The sequence below is a fragment of the Notolepis coatsorum genome (assembly GCF_963971535.1).
Source record: "Notolepis coatsorum genome assembly, contig: SUPER_10_unloc_1, whole genome shotgun sequence".
In the NCBI taxonomy this organism is placed as follows: domain Eukaryota; kingdom Metazoa; phylum Chordata; class Actinopteri; order Aulopiformes; family Paralepididae; genus Notolepis; species Notolepis coatsorum.
The window spans coordinates 377,586-396,408 of record NW_028174872.1 but is presented as its reverse complement, the minus strand read 5'-3'; the positions used below and the strand labels follow the sequence as shown (position 1 = coordinate 396,408).

At 42.0% G+C, this 18,823-nt stretch overlaps 2 protein-coding genes across 2 annotated transcripts in view; one reads left to right on the top strand and one right to left on the bottom strand.

Moving 5' to 3' along the window:
- LOC311236305 (semaphorin-6D-like) overlaps positions 1 to 11,588 on the bottom strand; it is a gene marked incomplete at its 3' end in the record, with an annotated part of 40,453 nt that extends 28,865 nt beyond the window's left edge. The window contains exons 1-2 of the mRNA XM_084338382.1: positions 11,292 to 11,588; positions 5,784 to 5,895 (exon numbers count right to left, since the gene is read on the bottom strand). Coding sequence (XP_084194508.1) covers positions 5,784 to 5,895; positions 11,292 to 11,400 — 221 coding nt within the window. The 5' untranslated portion in view covers positions 11,401 to 11,588. The remainder of the gene's footprint in view (positions 1 to 5,783; positions 5,896 to 11,291) is intronic.
- LOC311236304 (uncharacterized protein) overlaps positions 11,399 to 18,823 on the top strand; it is a gene marked incomplete at its 5' end in the record, with an annotated part of 48,007 nt that continues 40,582 nt past the window's right edge. The window contains 2 exons of the mRNA XM_084338381.1: positions 11,399 to 11,435; positions 12,503 to 12,663. Of these exons, the coding sequence (XP_084194507.1) occupies positions 11,399 to 11,435; positions 12,503 to 12,663 (198 nt within the window). The remainder of the gene's footprint in view (positions 11,436 to 12,502; positions 12,664 to 18,823) is intronic.

Sequence of the window (18,823 nt, the reverse complement as noted above, 5' to 3'; positions counted from 1 at the left end):
CAGACAGTGTCTAGTTGAAGGGTTTCATACGAGGACGTTAGTAATTGATAATAAAAACCTGATACAAAACCTCCCAATGTTTCTCTTTCGTAGAAAAATGTGTGGTATCTGTGGTGTTCAACTGGTATGTGTAATGGAACACCGTGAGACCTCAAACATAGGCGTAACTGTATGTAAAAAAGCCATGTGGACTCGGTGAGGTTAAACTTTGTGCATATTTCTCCATAACTACAGAAGCCCTGGTTATTAAAAATATCCCCTAATGAGTGTATGCCTTGCTCTTCCCATATAGGGAATCTTATAGGGCGTTTTCCCATTAAGAGTGCATTGTTATTGAATATGGGAGTGTGATTATGCCATTTTTGAGGGTTAGGATATTTTTTTTGTGTTTCTCGCCATGTTCTGATTGCATGGGTAATTATGGGGCCAAATTCCCGCTCACAGTGCTTGATTGAAAGTTTAGTGTGTGCTATGTCCTTCAGTCTCTGTGGGGCTACTATGTTTTCTTCCAATTCTCTCCAAGATACCAAAGCCTGGGGATCAAACCATATTGTCAATGGTCTTAATGTGAAAGCCTTAAAATATTGTAAAAAATCTGGAACTGCCATGCCACCGTCTGCTTTATTTCTCTGTGCGGTGGATCTTTTTATGCGAGGTGGTTTGTTATTCCAAATAAATTTGTATGTGGAGGATTGTAATCTTTTCCAGTAGCCCTCTGGAGGAGGTAACGGTAGCATTGAGCTGATGAAGTTGATTCTTGGTAATACATCCATCTTAACAATTGATACCCTTGCCTGTACTGAGTTTTTAAGTTTTGCCCACCTGTCCAGGTCGTCTTTGATTTTGTTCTGTATTTTTGTGTAATTGTGCTTCACCGTTTGCCTTATGGTGGGAAATATTTCCACACCCAAGCATCTAAAATGTTTAACCATGGGTATCGCACCTGGGAGGGATGTGTCTTTTTTTGCTCGGATGTTAAGAGGAAGGAAAGCCGACTTTGGCCAATTTATTTTAAATCCCGATAAATCACCAAAGTTCTCTATCAACTTGAGTAGATGCGGCAATGTGGTGTTGGGGTTTTGCATGAACAATGTATTGGGATTGTCTTATATATTGTGCTAAAGGCTCTAATGATAGATCGAATAGTCCGGGACTAAGAGGGCAACCCTGTCTGGCTGAGCGTGATACCGGAAAGATTTCGGAGATGAATGTGCCTGTTGTAATCATGGCCGATGGGTCCTTGTATAGTACTTTAATCATATCAATGAATCCTTTTCCTAACCCCATCCTTTCTAATACTGCCCATAGAAACGACCATTCCAGCCTGTCAAATGCTTTCATAGCATCCAGGGATAGCATCGCCTTAGGTGTGGTGTCCTCTTTGTCTGCATCTAGTACGTGCAGAATTCGCCTTATGTTATCATTGATCAGGCGACCTCTTATGAAGCCAGTTTGGTCCGGATGAACTAAAGACGTCATATGCTTTTGCAATCTGATGGCTAATATCTTAGAGTACAGTTTGACATCGGTTCCGAGGAGGCTTAAAGGTCTGTAACTACCGCACTCAGTGGGGTCCTTGTCTTTTTTGAGAAGGACTGAAATGAGTGCGATATTGTGGTGTTTATGGAAGCTCCCCTCCTTGACTGAGTATAAGATCATATTTAGTAATAAGGGTCCAAATATGTCCCAACAAGAAAGGTACATTTCTGATGGGATACCGTCTTTTCCCGGAGCCTTACCGTTTTTCATTCCGGATATGGCCTTCTTGAGTTCTTCTAATGTGATCGGTGCTTCTAACTGTTTAGCGTCGTCCTCCGAAAGTTTAGGGAGAATAATTTGATTAAGATATGTGTCTAATTTGTTTTGATCAACGGTTGTTTCTGAATTATACAAGTCGGAGTAGAATTCTTTGAATGTATCGTTTATTATTTTGGGGTCTGTCACAAGTACTTGTTGTTTTCTAATGGCAGTTATATCTGCAAATTTTGCATTAATTCTTAATCGCATGGCTAATAGGTGACTAGGTTTAGAACCTTGGAAATACTGCTGTTGTCTTGTGCTGCGTATTTGCATTTCCGATTTTTGTCTGTATATTGCATTGATCTCTGTCTTTAGAATGTTAACTTGATTTTCTAGTCCAGTAGAGTTGTTGTATTTTAAAGAATTAAATAACGTTGAGTAAAGCGTTTCCATTTCAGACAGTTTTGTGCATTGATTTTTGCGCAATATGGAGGAAAATCTATCCGTGAAATCCTTGATCATACCCTTTACCGACATCCATAATATTCTGGGGTCTTGCACCGCGTTTGCATTATCCCGTAAGAATACTGTGAGAGCTTCTTTGAGTTGTGTAATGAATTCCTTGTTGTTAAGCAGCATAGTATTAAAACGCCATCTTGGGGCCCGGGAAGATAGTATACCTAATGTTGCTTTCAGGATTAAATAACAGTGATCTGAAAGCGCATTGGGTATCATTTCCACTTCATATTTATCAAATATTCTCGGGGATGCAAAGACATAATCAATTCTGGATAATGTGTTGTGTCTCGCCGAACGACAGGAGTACTTTCGGGTCATGGGATTAAGTGAACGCCATAAATCAATTACCCCTGTAGTCTTTGACCAATCTTTTAATGCTTTAGATGAATTTTTTTGTTCGCTGGAAAAGGCAAGGTAAGATTTGTCCATCCTTGGATTCCAAATGGCATTAAAATCCGCACCTATTATATATGAGTACTCGGGATGGTTTAACATTTCCCCAGTTAGTGAAGTGAAGAAACCCACTTCGTACAAATTTGGGGCATATACCGCTGCCAACGCTATTTTCCTGTTATTATGTACAATCCTAGCTATAGTTATACGCCCCTCAGCATCCGACCATACCCCTTTTAATTCGATATTTAATTTACGTCTGACGACTATGGCTACACCTCGAGTTCTCGTACCAAAAGAAGAGTGACTAATATTATGGTATATGTTATCCGCTAACGTATTTATGTCTTCCTCTAAAATGTGCGTTTCGCTTAATAGAGCCACGTCCACATGTTCTTTTTTCATCAGTGTGAGCACGCTTTTGCGTTTGTGTTGTTTGTTTATCCCACCGGTGTTCCATATCATTATATTCAAACTAGCCATAATCTATGCATGTTTTTGTGTAGTTTTTGGTAATGCTACTGAAGTGCGAAGCTACAATAGATGTACATGCAATTAATGAGGTCCCATTGAGAGCCGAGCTTAAAAACATATATATATACAAATAAAAATCCCCTATTTTCCCCTCGCCCAGAGAGTCGTACAGGCCTGTGTTCCAAAAACACATCCTCCGCGAATGACTCTCTCCCTTAGTCCACCGGGTTGCCCAAACTGAGCATTGTAATCCTAATCTTCCTATGCTAATTGCCATAGGATCTAACATTTTCATTCTAATGCAATAGAATGTCGCTTTTGGTCTTGCACCTTCCCTTACTGTAATGAAATATTGTGAAAAATGAAAAAAAAGAGAATAAACTTTCATCGACATATTCATTTGAACCCTCTACTAACATGTAGGAAAGTCAGGAAAAAGGAAAAGATTGTAGAGAAATATTGACACCTAAATGTGAAGAACAATAGAAAAGAACAATGTAAGTTAAAAGATAGAGATAAAAAATAGAATAATAAAAAAAAAATATATAGATAAGGAATGAGAGATAGAATAATATTCAACGTGGAGAAGCCACTAGAACCGAATTAAGTGATTAGATAAAATAGAAAAGCAGAGCCTTTTAGAGCTTCAATGTGCCAGTCACTTCATCAGTGGAGTGATTACATAAATTGTTAGAATAACCTTGTTGTGTTCATACGTTTAGGTGTGGTTGATTTTTGAAGTATTATTAAGGACTGATTGAACTTCAGTCAATTGATTATCTGCTATGTATATACACACCGGATGTTTAATGTTAGAGTTGTAGGCCTTCGTTGTCATGGTGCATTATATTCTAGAAGGTTGTAGAATATACTAGTACCAATAGACTGTTGTTATGTTCCAGAATGATCTAAGAGACCCAGGGCAGTCGAGCGATAAACCCAGAATATTCCAGATTGAACTTATTGCCAATGATATGTACTTGTCTCCCCGGAGACCAGAGTCTGAAATTATAATGTATTACGGATCGTATTATACACAGTACGCATTGGTATAGACGGCCTGCATATCATCTGCTACTTTGATGAACACAATAAAAGTCATTCTAATACTGATATACACTGAGAAAGAGGGAGATGAATCGGCTTATCTGTTTTCAGACACTGTCGTTCTGACTTGGGGTATCTCCTCCATATTTAATCCAATACTCCTCAGCCTCTTGTGGTGTGCGTAATCCAATCCTGCGGCCGTCCTTTTTCACGATCGATAACAGCGCCGGGTATGTTAGCCGTGGCCTGTGGCCAGCCTTGAACAATTTTTGCATCACCTCCTTGTATGGTAGACGTCGAGCGATGGCTTCTTTGCTTAGATCTTCGTAGATAAATATTGAATGTTCACCATGTTTCAGCATCCCACGTTGGATGCGAGCAATTTTGATGATGTCATCTCTTATTGATGTCTTCCGCAGAGTAACAATGATGACTCTTGGCCCTTTGCTTTTTTGCTCCCGAGAACCGATTCTGTAAACTTGGTCCACTTTCGGCACTTTGTTTGGAAAGTTGTTACCCAAAATCAATGATAGAACTGTTGAAAAGTTGTCGTCTTCGCAATTGACTGCTTCATCAAGCCCTACAATGCGGATGTTGTTTCGCCTGTGGTAGCGATGGGATTCGAGTAGCCTCTCCATCGATTCAACTTTAACCTCTTGTATTTCCCTCCGGCATGCTTCTTTCACAATTTCTATCTCATTTGCCATCTCTGTCATGCCATTGCAGATGGTGTTTTCGTTCACTTTAGGGTAGGAGGGGTTCCGGGGGGACACACACACTGTACAACTGTACAAGCAAAACTGTACATTGGAATATTGACAACCATACTAGGTAATTTACTGTACATTGGAGGGGGTTGGCTTAGGACATTTACAGGGGCCAGTTTCGAATTGCAGTCTCCCGTAGGTGTTCTTTGAGAGTGTGTTTGAAAGTGGGTAGTGATTCACATTCCTTTACAGCTTTGGGTAGGGCATTCCACATTGATGTGGCATAGTTGCGAAACGTGTTTAGTCCCTTGTTTGAGCCGAATCTGGGTTTAACATGATTTGTGGAGCTCCCTCTGCTGTTGTGGTCATGGGTACATGGGTACCTTGGTCGTGTAGTGTATCTTGTAGACCAGGCCCATTGCAAGTTGCTGTACTCTGTCGTCTACTCTAAGCCATCCTAGGTTGTCAAAGTGGGCAGGGGTGAGGTGGGTTCTAGGACGCTACAGATCCAATAACACTAAGAGCTTTTTCCCCTTACACCACTGTTTACCTGCCAATAAGCAAGCGTGTGTGTGTACGTGTGTGCATGTCTGTCTGTCTGTGTGTGTGTGTGTGTGTGTGTGTGTGTGTGTGTGTGTGTGTGTGTGTGTGTGTGTGTGTGTGTGTGTGTGTGTGTGTGTGTGTGTGTGTGTGTGTGTGTGTGTGTTTGTGACAGAGAAAGAGACACAGAGAGAGTGCGCTATGTGTATGTGTGTGAGAGAGAAGGTGGATGGGGGGGGGGGGGTGCTTTGAGTGTGTGTATGTGAGAGAGAAAGAGAGAGCAAGGACTCTGTGTGTGTGTGTGTGACTGTGTGTCACTGTGTGTGAGAGTGTGTGTGCGCATGCATGGAGTGCTTTGTTTACCTGCCAGCAATGAACAGAGTGTCCTGTATTTTGGTCATCAGTTGAAAGTCAAGGCGATGCTGCGACTCGTTCCCAGAGGGCCTGCCTCTGAACACAGGGTACTGCCTGGAGTCTGAACCACACACACATGCACACACACACGTTATTTGAAGATTCAGAGCATAAACATGGGCAGGCTAATGCATGTACACACAGTCATCTCTCTCTCTCTCTCTCTCTCTGCCAAAAGCTCACTCTGACACTCACTCACTTGCTCGCTGTCTGTCTGTCTGTCTGTCTGTCTGTCTGTCTGTCTGTCTGTCTGTCTGTCTGTCTGTCTGTCTGTCTGTCTGTCTGTCTGTCTGTCTGTCTGTCTGTCTGTCTGTCTGTCTGTCTGTCTGTCTGTCTGTCTGTCTGTCTGTCTGTCTCTCTCGCTCTCCCGTAAATATGCTGTGTATAACAGCTTTATTGAAATCTTTCAGTACTGCAATGAATGCTGTAGATACAAATCTCTCAGCAAGTGTAATGAACATGGTGTGTGTGTGTGCTTGTATGCATCTATTGTCTGTGTGTGTGTGTGTGTGTGCTTGTATGCATCAATTGTGTGTCTGTGTGCGTCTATGCGTGTGTGTGTGTGTGTGTGTGTGTGTGTGTGTGTGTGTGTGTGTATGCACATGCATTTTAGCATGTGGTGATTGTGTGAGCTACAGCTGCCTAGATCAGCACATCTCCGTGTGTTTTCTCCCAGTACATCACAGGGAGAAGAAAATGGAATCCACTTAGTGTTACATCTGACAATAAAACAGATTGATTTTTACCACCATGGGTACGCCAGGTGTAACAGAGTTAGAAATTATATTTGTTTGCATGTGAATTTTATCTAAATTGAGAAACATCATACCGTATTTGTTTTGGGAGCCACCTGGTGACGTGTTGAGGTCATTGTATATCGCGCTGCATGTCTCTGTGGGGACACCGTACCACTACCTACCCAGCAGTCTTATACCCAGTTGCTGAGGTAGGTTTCCCTTTGAAGTGTAGCTCCACTATATCACTATTTTCTCTGGTTAGAATTTGTCTAAACATTAAACTGTAATAACATAGTGCGTAACGCTCACTGTATTACATAATGTAATGATAGCTGTGTTGGTTTGACCGCTGGTATTGGTTCTAGATGTGTGTTGCGTTTTACAAATGTTAGAACTGAGGAAACGTGTCATGGCGCGAATACTTTCTTGTTACAATAATCTTGAGAAGGAAGTATAATGTACCATTTTATGTTGTACATGCAGGTCCTACAAGATGTACAAGTGACCAGGAAAAACACTACAGCTGTTTTATTCCATGTCTTTTATAGGTATGTGGCTTCGTACATAGTGCAAACATGTTAATTAACGTTATACTTTTGTTCACATATTTTGCTGCATTTCCTGCTATGTCCAGCAGGTCGTGCAAGTTTACCAATTTGGTTATGTACCTGCAAGAAGGCTATGGTACTGTGTCATGGTATATTGTATTGGAAAGTAGTGGGTTTGTTATTTTAATTGTTATGAGAATGTAAAATACATGTACTTTTATAAATACTGTGTCATTGAGACATTATAAAAGAGCAGTCTTATACCCAGTTGCTGAGGTTCTACAAGATGTACAAGTGACCAGGAAAAACACTACAGCTGTTTTATTCCATGTCTTTTATAGGCAATAAACAGTCAAAGGCAGTTCCGTCTCTTCAATCTCTGACCAGATGACAACCGTTACACTGGTGCCGTGACCTTCTGGATCTTCAAGATCAGCTCGACGCCGATCGCCGTGGATGCTGTGTGGCTGTCCAGAATTGTGTACAAGATCAGTGTGTGGTCAGATCTGTAACTAGTATATTGGTCAGAGCGAAGTGTTTTCACTCCCATGCATAGAGTGACGATTATTTTTGTTTTGTTTTGTTAAAAAGAAAGAAAAAGTATATTTATAATTATTATTTTGATTATAATTTTCTTTTTCTTTCTTTTTCTTTTTCTTTTTTTTCATTTGGTATTCCGTAGTTTAACACAACGCAAGTACTTACAATGTCTGAGGGGGGAGTTGATGACGATAGGGTGGATACTTTTGCCAGTCCAGTCCTATCGATGGGAAGAGGTTTGGCGTTTAGTGGCTATGCTGGCGGCAGCGATGTCACCAGGAAGTTTGATAGGGGGGTGGGGCATTCCCGGTCCATGGCTGACAGCGGTAGGGGTACAGGGTTGAGTCAGAGCCCAGGTTGTGCTCCTGTTGGGCAGGTCATGGGGCAGGGTCCTCACACTTCTACACCTAGTAGTGATGCTGATGCTATGAACCACCTCACAGACATGGTAGGGCAGTTAGGAGAAGCTCGCTGTGAGCAATGGTGTGCTGTACAGAGTTTCAAGAGACCAGATCACCAAGGCAAGGCGGTCTCAGTTTGTCGTGCCTGATTCACTCAAGGTTGAGGTTCTGAAGGGTGTTCATGATGATGCAGGACATCAGGGCCAGTTCAGGAGTCTCAGTTTAACCAGACAGAGGTTCTTCTGGCTAAACCTTGACAGGGATGTGAGAGACTATGTGCGCCACTGTCAGCGATGCATCGTCAGCAAGACAGTCGAACCTGAGGGGAGAGCTCCCTTAGAGAGTATAACATCAACCAGACCGCTGCAGCTTGTCTGTATCGACTTTTGGTCGGCTGAAGATTCCAGAAACAAGTCAGTCGATGTCTTGGTGATGACCGATCACTTTACGAGGATGGCTCAGGCGTTTTCCTGTAGAAACCAGTCAGCCAAGCAAGTGGCGAGAGTTCTCTGGGACAGATATTTCTGTGTCTTCGGGTTCCCAGAGCGGATCCACAGCGACCAAGGGGAAAACTTTGAGAGTCAGCTAATCAGTGAGCTTCTCAGAGTTTCAGGCGTCAGGAAATCGCACACAACACCCTACCATCCAATGGGAAATGGTAGTGTGGAACGATTCAACAGGACCCTGGGTGGGATGATCCGTGCATTGACACCTGAAGCAAAGGCTGACTGGCCACGGCGTTTGCAGACGTTGACATTCATGTACAACTGTATGGTCCATGAGACGACGGGATACGCCCCCTTTTATCTCATGTTTGGCCGCATTCCCCGTCTACCTGTAGATGTCCTCTTCCGAACCGTCTTGAATGACTCATGTGTGACGAGTTATGACAAGTATGTAGAATCTCTCACTAAAGATCTGAGGGAGGCCATGGCCATTGCCCAGGAACATGCCACAAAAGAGCAGAACAGGCATGCTCGGCTCTATAACAGGAAAGTGAAGGGGTCTGACATTGAGGTCGGCGACAGGGTGCTCTTGGCGAACAAGAGGGAGAGGGGGAAGAGGAAAGTCGCTGATCGATGGGAATCAACCATCTACACTGTGGTGGGCATGAATGCTGAGACACATACGTACAGGATCTGTGACACAGTTGCTGGACGTGAGAAGGTGGTCCATAGGAACCTGCTGATGCTTGTCAATTTTATCCCTGTGGATGACATGAGTGAAGTGTCCGACCTTGCCTCATCCATGCCTGAGACCCAATCGTCCATTCCAAATGTCGACGGTATGGGGGAGAACACAGAGAACATCTCTGAGGAAGGGAGTGGGGATCTCTTGACTGGCCCAGCATCTGTGGACTCTGAAGGAAGGACCCGAGAATGGATTACACAATTGTCCGTTCCTAGTCTTTCGCAGGCCGACATTACAGACATAAGCAGTGCAGCCTCTGTGTCTCGAGACATCTCAGAGGGACCTGAGGGCCAGATGGAGGTTCGGTCTGTGAGCTGTGACTATGGACCAGTGAACGTCACTGTTGATACTGACAGTTCTGTACACAGAGTGCAGGCGGATCCTTCACTTGACACTGTGACACGGACTGATAGGGCGAGAAATGTGCAGTGCAGTGACATACAGAGTCCACCCGTGCACACTGATCAGGCTCGGTCTAGATTTGGCCGCCTTATCAAACCAGTTAGCAGGTTAATACAGACCATGTCGAGGCAGGATGTTGTTCGCGACACAGGGTCCTTGTTCTAGGTTTTGACAGTCCAGGGTAATTTATCTTACATAATTTTTTTTTATGTTGGGATGATTTATTTTCATGGGCTTATACTACACAGTGTATGAGGGTCTTGTGGGGTGTACAAGGCACCCTACCGCCAGTAGCTGGATTGAGAGCGTTGTTCTCATACCACTTCATCCTTATGGGATACTTTGAGTTGGTTTTGTTATTTTGAAGACCCAGTGTATGTGTGATTGTGTTGTACTGTGCCTTTAGTAGGTAGTACGTGGTTGGTGCTCAATGTCGCCAAAATTCAGTGGGGGTGGGTGTAACAGAGTTAGAAATTATATTTGTTTGCATGTGAATTTTATCTAAATTGAGAAACATCATACCGTATTTGTTTTGGGAGCCACCTGGTGACGTGTTGAGGTCATTGTATATCGCGCTGCATGTCTCTGTGGGGACACCGTACCACTACCTACCCAGCAGTCTTATACCCAGTTGCTGAGGTAGGTTTCCCTTTGAAGTGTAGCTCCACTATATCACTATTTTCTCTGGTTAGAATTTGTCTAAACATTAAACTGTAATAACATAGTGCGTAACGCTCACTGTATTACATAATGTAATGATAGCTGTGTTGGTTTGACCGCTGGTATTGGTTCTAGATGTGTGTTGCGTTTTACAAATGTTAGAACTGAGGAAACGTGTCATGGCGCGAATACTTTCTTGTTACAATAATCTTGAGAAGGAAGTATAATGTACCATTTTATGTTGTACATGCAGGTTCTACAAGATGTACAAGTGACCAGGAAAAACACTACAGCTGTTTTATTCCATGTCTTTTATAGGTATGTGGCTTTGTACATAGTGCAAACATGTTAATTAACGTTATACTTTTGTTCACGTATTTTGCTGCATTTCCTGCTATGTCCAGCAGGTCGTGCAAGTTTACCAATTTGGTTATGTACCTGCAAGAAGGCTATGGTACTGTGTCATGGTATATTGTATTGGAAAGTAGTGGGTTTGTTATTTTAATTGTTATGAGAATGTAAAATACATGTACTTTTATAAATACTGTGTCATTGAGACATTATAAAAGAGCAGTCTTATACCCAGTTGCTGAGGTTCTACAAGATGTACAAGTGACCAGGAAAAACACTACAGCTGTTTTATTCCATGTCTTTTATAGGCAATAAACAGTCGAAAGCAGTTCCGTCTCTTCAATCTCTGACCAGATGACAACCGTTACACACGCAAGAATCTGCTATGCTGACAGGACTAGAAAAGGGGAGCCGTTGGTACTTTTGATCACAACTATACCTATGACTATGTATGACCATACGCACATATAATATCAGCCCTGATTTAAGGAGGTTACACAGAAGAATTACATGTTGAATATATATATATATACTATAGTATATACGTTTCAAATTAAATCATGTCATACAAATACTAATGAATATCATGGCCTCCCAGGGGCGTGTTTGTTTGGAGTCTATACTCACAGTGTGCATCGATTACGTCGAGGGGCGTGTTGTCCTCGGGGAAGCTGACAGCCAGGAGTGTGTGTGAGACTGTCAGGAGGAGCAGTACCACCGCCGCTCTCTGGCCCATGGCTCACAGACAACACTTCCTGATTCACACGGCTGGTGGAGATTTTACCTGGAGACACACACATTACTGTGTTTATTAAGAGTATTACTTAACGGTCAATTATAATTCAAGGCATTTGAAATGAAATGACGTGCATCTCTTCTTAGAAATTATGAGGGCCGACGTTCCACTTTACTGGTTAAAGTCGCTTACTCGTGAGTAGTACGTTCGTTTGATAAAGAAAAATAATGTCCACAGCCGCTCCAGTGTAAAACAAAGATATCCAAATGGTTTATTTCTCTTCCACAGCGAAGTCTTTCTTTACAGAAGTGGTCCTAAAGCTTCACGTTACTACTACAAGATAAGAAAACTGTATTTTCCCAGTCTCCAAAATCACAGCCGACTGGACACATGAAAATTCCTCCACACTGGAAAGCCGTAAATCAACTTGCCGGCTCTTTCCACAGCAAAACGGTAGGCAAGGCACCTTGGTTGAGAAATGCAGGCTTCAGTCTATGTTGTTTAGTCTATCTGTTCAGTACTGTTCAGTCCTGTTTCAAGATGCACAATGATCTGAGAGAATTGTTGACTATAATATATATAGATACACAAATGTTCTAGAATGTTTGGTTATGACATCATACGGTAACATCACAAAGGTTCTAGAATGTTTGATTATAACATCATACTGTGACATCACAAATGTTCTAGAATGTTCTATTATGACAAAATAAGACAGTTCAATGACTATCTAAATCCAATCAATATTCATAATGCCGTTTCAATGTAAGGTTATACAAATAAACATATAACATTCATATAATACAATAACCTAAATAGCTTTGGCTCCTACAAAAATGCGTATGAATGACATTTCTTTTGATTTTACGTTCACTCAGCTCTGACCACTACTACATGCGCAACCCGGACCCAAACCGCCTAATCCGAATCTGAACCTATTCCTGGTTTTAATTCAAACCTCAGTCCTAAAAATAACCCTTTCCTAGCAAGGTCTGGCAAATGGTAAAAAACAGTACACACACACACACGCTTGGCCAGTTCTGCTTCTAGCTGACTGGGCTCTCAGTGGTAAACGTTGGCATTCCCCCTCTACCTCTCCCAGCATCTGCTGTCCGGGGGAAGGTCAGCCAAGTGACCAGTGGGGCGTCTCTGTGTAGGGGAGAAGTCCACCCTGGTAGAGGCTCTGTGGGCCTGCTGTCTGGGTACATCTGCGCTACCATTGGGTCATTCTGGACCAGGAGGATCATCTCTAATCAGCACATTGTAACTTCGTCTCCACAGTCTGGTTCTGCTGCTCTGACCTCAGCTGACATCTATTAATGCTCTATTGGCTTTTATTGCCGTGTTTTCTCCTCTCGGGGGCCTATAAAAATAGACGCGGTGCTGTGATTCACTCATCGTGGCGTCACATGGCACCGAGTCGTGCCCCGGCTGCTGATAATAGAGCAACGTCTCTACAGCAGCCCGGCGCTCCGGCAGATACATGGGCAGTGACTGGATGTGTGGGCGTGGCAGGGGTTTAGGGTCTAGGGTTTAGGGTGTATGCGAGTGTTTGGAGCAGTGGTTCGAGGACAGGCTGTGCATATTAATGAACGGTGTACAGTCAAATATTTATAAGGCAAACAAATTATTCATGCAGTTGAAGCCTGAACGGATATAAACAATTTACCAGGAGACGACACAGACAGGCAGAAGGACGGATTCGCTGGGAGCACACTGGGATGCGGATATGCACGCACGCGCACACACATTGATATTCGCTGTCACATACAGTAATGCAGAAATGGATGTGTGTGTGCACACACTTGCACATGCACGCACCAGTATTGACAAATTTTTCAATTAGCCCCAGAGCACACCTGCTCCAGAAGCCCCGTCTGCAGAGCCATTAGTGGTCTGATTGATCCACACAGGAAGTGTGGCTGATCAGCAGGCTGCAGCCTCAAAGGGAAATCTATAGACTTTACCACATGTACTGTACCACCATCAGCCTGGCAGACTAGCCTTCACTGTTCGTTGGTCTGTGCAAAATATGGATTGGCGAGAATGCCCTGAACCCTGTGTTGATCTATGCCATAGATTCTATGGTAAAGTAACGTTGAAAGTCAGGCACTAATAATAACCCTTGTTTTGTGAGGACAGATACTGTACAGTCAGTATCAGATGGTGATACTAGGGCGTTTTATCCGACAACAGGCTAATCACTCACAGCTATTCGGCACTCTGGGGGATAGCGAGGCTTTTGGAAGAGCAATGCTGTTGTAACCGTTGGCGTTACAAATCCCGGGCAAGTCGGTACTTCTCCACAATTAGTGCACTTATGACTGAAATTAGGGGCTTGGTCGCTTCGACAAGATGAGCACAATTTATGAAAGGCAAAGGTCGCTCTCTCCGCCAGTGATGTCATAGATGCCGAGGAGGCAGACTGCGCCCACTCTACTCTTGATTTAAATACAAATGAATGTCTGGCCATAAACTCCTGATCTATGCAGAACGCCTCTAAGATGTATTGACTCACAAGACCAGCAGCTTCATCTAAAAGAGTGATGATGCTGCTGCTCTACAAAAGAAGACAAGAGTTCGTGCATGAAAGCATCACAGGAACTATTCTTTACTACCCAGTAGGGGTGGAATGGTACGTATTCGAACCGTGTACCGAACAATACACACATGCCCCGAACCGTAGAGGTCGTACGGAACAGTACGCATTCGGGGCATGTGTTTATTGTTCGGTTATATAACGTTACGTTAGCTACGAGCTAACTAACTTTAGCCGCAAGCTAACTAATGTTAGCCGCAAGCTAACCGTGGAAACGTTCACAGAGAAGTGACTCCACGACACCAGTTCGATTAGTGGGGAAGGGGTTTGCCTATATTTTTCAGTCAGTTCGGTCTTTGTGTGCCAAACATTATTAAAAAGGTAAACTTTTTTTTTACCAAATAAATTAGAAGCATGTTTAAATCAGCAATGCCTCCCTGCTGTACCAAAATCTCTCCTAGCGCTAACCGTCACTGTCAAAACAATGTGCCTGATGTCAAATGGCCTCATTCTTTCAGTTTTTGCATGACTACGTCCTTGAGAATAACTGAAAAGTTGGATTATTTTTAGGCTATATATGATAAGGAGCTGTTTGACTTCCTACATGCCAGGGACCACTGTGTGAGTCTGACTTCCTACATGCCAGGGACCACTGTGTGAGTCTGACTTCCTACATGCCAGGGACCACTGTGAGTCTGACTTCCTACATGCCAGGGACCACTGTGTGAGTCTGACTTCCTACATGCCAGGGACCACTGTGTGAGTCTGACTTCCTACATGCCAGGGACCACTGTGTGAGTCTGACTTCCTACATGCCAGGGACCACTGTGTGAGTCTGACTTCCTACATGCCAGGGACCACTGTGTGAGTCTGACTTCCTACATGCCAGGGACCACTGTGTGAGTCTGACTTCCTACATGCAGGGACCACTGTGTGAGTCTGACTTCTGCCCCCTGGTGGCGGGAGCTATGTGACCATTATTGACCATTATTCATCATCAAACCTTTATTTAACCAGAAAATAAAAACCCATTGAGACCGAGGTCTCTTTTTCAAGGGTGATCTGGCCAAGAAGGCGAGCACAGATGATGACAAAACATACATAACAAGACACAATACGCATACAGTAGACTACCATACAACCGATATTTTAAATGAAAAGTCAAATTCAGTTTAAAACAATACAAGGAGATCGGAGAGGCCAGTTTGAGATGTGTGTGGAGGTCATTCCAGGCCCAAGGACCAAAATAAATATTGGTCCTAGTATTCACACGTAACGCTCAGGTTGGGTTCCTCTCAACCCTCTTCCCACCTTGGGAACCATTTTCTGAGATGGAGCTGGTGAAATGTATGACTTCCATGGGAATAGATTGCTGTGCGATAACTCAATAATAATGAAATAAATAAGCTTGGTGCCTATTTTATTGTATCTTGTGTTTTTAGTGTTAACCCCATAGAACCGTCGGACGTCCTCACAATTCAGCTGAAATTACTGTCTTTTGGAAACTGTAGCGGGCTCAGCTCTAAAGCGGTGTGACGAAGGAGATATCAACAGAAACTAGAGATCTTGAGGGATCTGTAGATATCAGCCATTTCGTAGCTCAACCAGGAAGTGATGGAAATATTCTCCCAAGTTTAGCAACATGTTGACTATTTACACAGTATGCAGAAATATTCAAGTCCAGTTTGTGTAATTGTCAACTATGCCACTTTGTTAGTGTGTTGTTCCAGGTCTAGTGAAGTGAGACAAACCTCTCTCCAGATCAGTCTGAATGGGGAACGTTTCATGTTTTACCATCACTAGTTTAACTCCACATTTGATTAACCCTTTCACTGCCACACTACCAAACGGTTAACCCTTTCACTGCGACAATACAGAGACCGTCGGTAGTGTGATAGTAAAGGGTTAACTTTCTGTAGTGTGGCAGTGGAAGGGTTAAACGGTGCAATTTCTTTTATATATTGAGATGCAAAAGGAAATCTCATAGTCATGGAAAAGCTGGAAAAGACATATTTAGGCTAATTGCAGGCCTGAACAATTTATGGAAAATTATACATGTCCAAATAGTTTTGGAAATGTGTTCATACTCTTGTTTTCACAAGGTCAAATAATAAAAAGCTAAATAAAACTTGGCTTATCTTTTTGAAGGAATAACAACCCAGATAACATATTTCGTGAGTGATTGTTGGAGCTGTCCAAAATAAATATTGGGACATTCAAATCAACTATTCAATGTTAAATGTATGAACTGAACATAGACATTGGCTATTTGTCATATGGAACAGTCACGGAAAAGTTCTGGAATTGTATCAACCAAAATGTGTAGGAACCCTGAACTGATTTATTTTCTTTTTTTCTTTAGGTGGCGCACAAAATCTTCCATTCTGTCAAATGAAGTCCTTCCCTGCAGATGCTATTCTTCAAATAATTAATTATATCCTATATGAGAACAGGGTCATTTTAAAAGATCTGTGTGTGGGTCTGTTGAAACTTAACTGTAAAAAAAAATTCATCAATGACAAAACCGAGGAAAACAAAAACAAACCCTGCAAACTTTGGAAATTACTCAACAACCAACTAGGCTGCAGCAAAAAACTAAAAACCAGATTTACAAACATAAACATAAAGACAGAAAACACTCTCATCACAGACAAACTGGATGTGTCCAAATACCTAAACATATTCTTAACATAGCCACAACACTGGTTAATAAACTACCCTCCCACTCAGGGCATTATGGGGTAGAACACATAGTAGCATACTACAAAAACCTAGGGGTCCGCAAAGACGACTTCAAACTGGAAATGGTAACAACAGCTGAGGTACTCAAAATACTGAGCACCCTCCAACCTAACAAGGCCACTGGCCATGACAACATCCCCTCCAAATTCCTCAGAGACTCAGCAGCCGCCATCACCCCAGTCATCACACACATAATAAACCTCTCCATAAAACAGAGACACGTCCCCAAGGACTTCAAAATTGCGAGTGACCCCCCTGCACAAAAAGGGCATCAAATTAGACCCAGGCAACTACCGCCCTGTTTCTATTCGTACCTCCATCTCGAAAGTCATGGGAAAAATAGTCTACGAACAGGTCGAAAAGTACCTACTAGCGGGAACAAATCGAATCTACGAATTCCAATCTGGCTTCAGAACATCCCACTCCACTGACACATGCCTTCTCTATTTGAACGACCACATCAAACAAGAGGTGGACGCGGGCAAATACTGCAGCATGGTCATGCTGGACCTACAAAAGGCCTTAGACACTGTCAATCACTCCATTTTGATTGACAAGCTAAAAGCAATTGGTTTTGATAGTTTATCAGTGAGCTGGATGCAATCCTACCTTGAGGGGAGAGAACAGATGGTGGAGGTAAACGGTACTCTATCCCCCCCCTCACAGTGAGCTGTGGTGTTCCACAAGGAAGCATACTAGGACCGCTACTGTTCCTAATTTATGCAAATGACATGTCGTCAGCTTGTGACTGCAACTTGTTCTTGTTCGCGGACGACTCAGCCCTGCTGGTCTCTGACAAGAACAAGTTACAGGTTGAAAAAACCCTCAGCTCAGAACTCGGCAGAATCTGCACCTGGCTCGTTGATAACAAACTATCATTACACCTGAGTAAAACAGAGCCCATTCTCTTCGGATCAAATAACAAACTCAGCAAGACCGACGGCTTTTCAGTTACAGTGGGTGACAATATTGTCACAAGGAAAGATGAAATTACATACCTAGGCTCCATCCTAGAGGCAAATCTTTCCTGTGACAAAATGGCATCCAATGTAATAAAAAAAAGTCAACCAACGAACTAGATTCCAAGTTTCAAGTTTCTTTATTAGTTGTCATACAGAAGTACAGAATACTTTTATATAAAATGCTTCTTTCTGTTTTGCTCCAGAGATTGTGATAGATAAAAATAGATAAGTATAAAAAGTATAGTAAGTATAAAATAGAAGTCAAGTACGTAGACAAAAGTGTTCAATATATACATACAATGTACAATGCAGAGTAGAAAAGTAACTGAGTTACAATACAATATACTATATACTATACAGTACAATGCAGAAATGGGATGAGGTACAATTTACAGTAAGATGTAATGAGGTATGGGTTGTAGTGCAAATTCTTTGCCAATAAATATAAAGTGTGTTTAGGTGTTCTAAAGTGGGTGCTGCAGTGAGTTGGTTGTTTAAAGTGAGTGTGTGCGTGTGGATGTGTGTGCTGTGACTGTGAGTGCATTTTTTTTTATACACTTTTTCTTTATTTTCCCTTTTCAACATGAAACAAGACAACACAATACAATAACAATACTAATAAACAAGACATCACAGGACAATAACAGTTATATTAATAATAATAATAATAATAATAATAATAATAATAATAATAATAATAATAATAATAATAATAATAATAATAATAATAATAATAATAATAATAATAATAATAATAATAATAATAATAATAATAATAATAATAATAATAATAATAATAATAATAATAACGACAATGACAAGACCATCAGTTAAATCAGAATAATGAAAAGTAAAATAGTCATGTATAAATTAAATATATAAATTAATAAGAATATATATATATATATATATATACACACATACATATATATATATATATATATATATATATATACATATATATATGCATATACCCACATGTATGTACCATAAGGCGAGATTACCTGAGCACCTGTCATCTCCAGTATCGACAACCAAGGTCCCCACCCCGTGAGGATCCCAAATCCGGCGCCCCAGCGAACCAGAGCATCCAAGCACCAAGACCTCGAATCAGGGGCCCCCACCAGTCCGAGACCGCGTCTTGTTTGCTTTTCTCATATTTTTATATTCAGAGTTAATG